Source organism: Fulmarus glacialis, unplaced genomic scaffold (assembly GCF_000690835.1).
Source record: "Fulmarus glacialis isolate BGI_N327 unplaced genomic scaffold, ASM69083v1 scaffold24604, whole genome shotgun sequence".
Classification (NCBI taxonomy): domain Eukaryota; kingdom Metazoa; phylum Chordata; class Aves; order Procellariiformes; family Procellariidae; genus Fulmarus; species Fulmarus glacialis.
The window spans coordinates 32,039-32,847 of NW_009207746.1; the positions used below are offsets into that span (position 1 = coordinate 32,039).

The 809-nt window shown below is 58.0% G+C and overlaps 1 protein-coding gene across 1 annotated transcript in view; it reads left to right on the forward strand.

The window, feature by feature from the left end:
• LOC104075675 (alpha-2-macroglobulin-like protein 1) overlaps positions 1 to 809 on the forward strand; it is a 17,214-nt gene that overhangs the window by 11,686 nt on the left and 4,719 nt on the right. The window contains 3 exon segments of the mRNA XM_009576256.1: positions 30 to 126; positions 361 to 538; positions 719 to 794. Coding sequence (XP_009574551.1) covers positions 30 to 126; positions 361 to 538; positions 719 to 794 — 351 coding nt within the window.

The following is an 809-nucleotide window of genomic DNA, read 5'->3' on the forward strand; positions in this document are numbered from 1 at the left end:
AGATGGACAACCTCTTTTCTTTTTCACAGAATGCAGCGCTGAAGCTTTTCACCAATACCAAGACCAACGATGTTTGCAAAGAGAGGATTGGCTTGCCTGGGATGGCAGGTCCCCCAGGTCCCAGAGGTCAGCACAGCCCTCAGCTTGCTCGCTCCGCTGAGCCCCCTCAGGAGAAAAGAGCAAAGAGCTGCTGCCCGGTCCTGGCTCCCGTGTCCTCAGGGGGACTCGGAGCCATCCTGAAAATACATTCAGCATCAAAGGGATTGAAAAGGATTTTGGCCACCTTCGGGCTGCCTGCAGGCAAGGTCCAGCTGAGATGCAGAGACCTGTGCACCCTAATTTCTGCTCTGCCTTTTCCAGGTGGCTTTGACTCCTCTATCACCTCTTTGGGAGAAGGAGCTGCTGACCCAGTAATGATGAGATTTAGTGTCCCAGAACCAATGGGCCATCATATCCTTGTCGCCTCTGTCCAGGAAGAGCCACCGGCACCCCGGACGTATTTCCCAGAGACGTGGCTGTGGGACCTGGTTCCCGTGGGGTGAGTGAGGACAGTCCCCGTGGGGCTGGTCCTCTCCTCACCTCCCCTCCTGCATGGAGGGAGGTTGGGGACCTCAGGATGGCTCTTTCTCCCATAGGGAGAGAGCCAGCCCAGCTGGGGATGACACCAGCTGTGGGTGAATGTGGTGGGATGGCCTCATGATGTTCTGCATCCCCCCAGGGAGGGGGGCTCTGCGGAGGTGACAGTGACGGTGCCCGATGCCATCACTGACTGGGAAGCTGGGATGTTCTGCACGGCCCCGTTGGGCTTG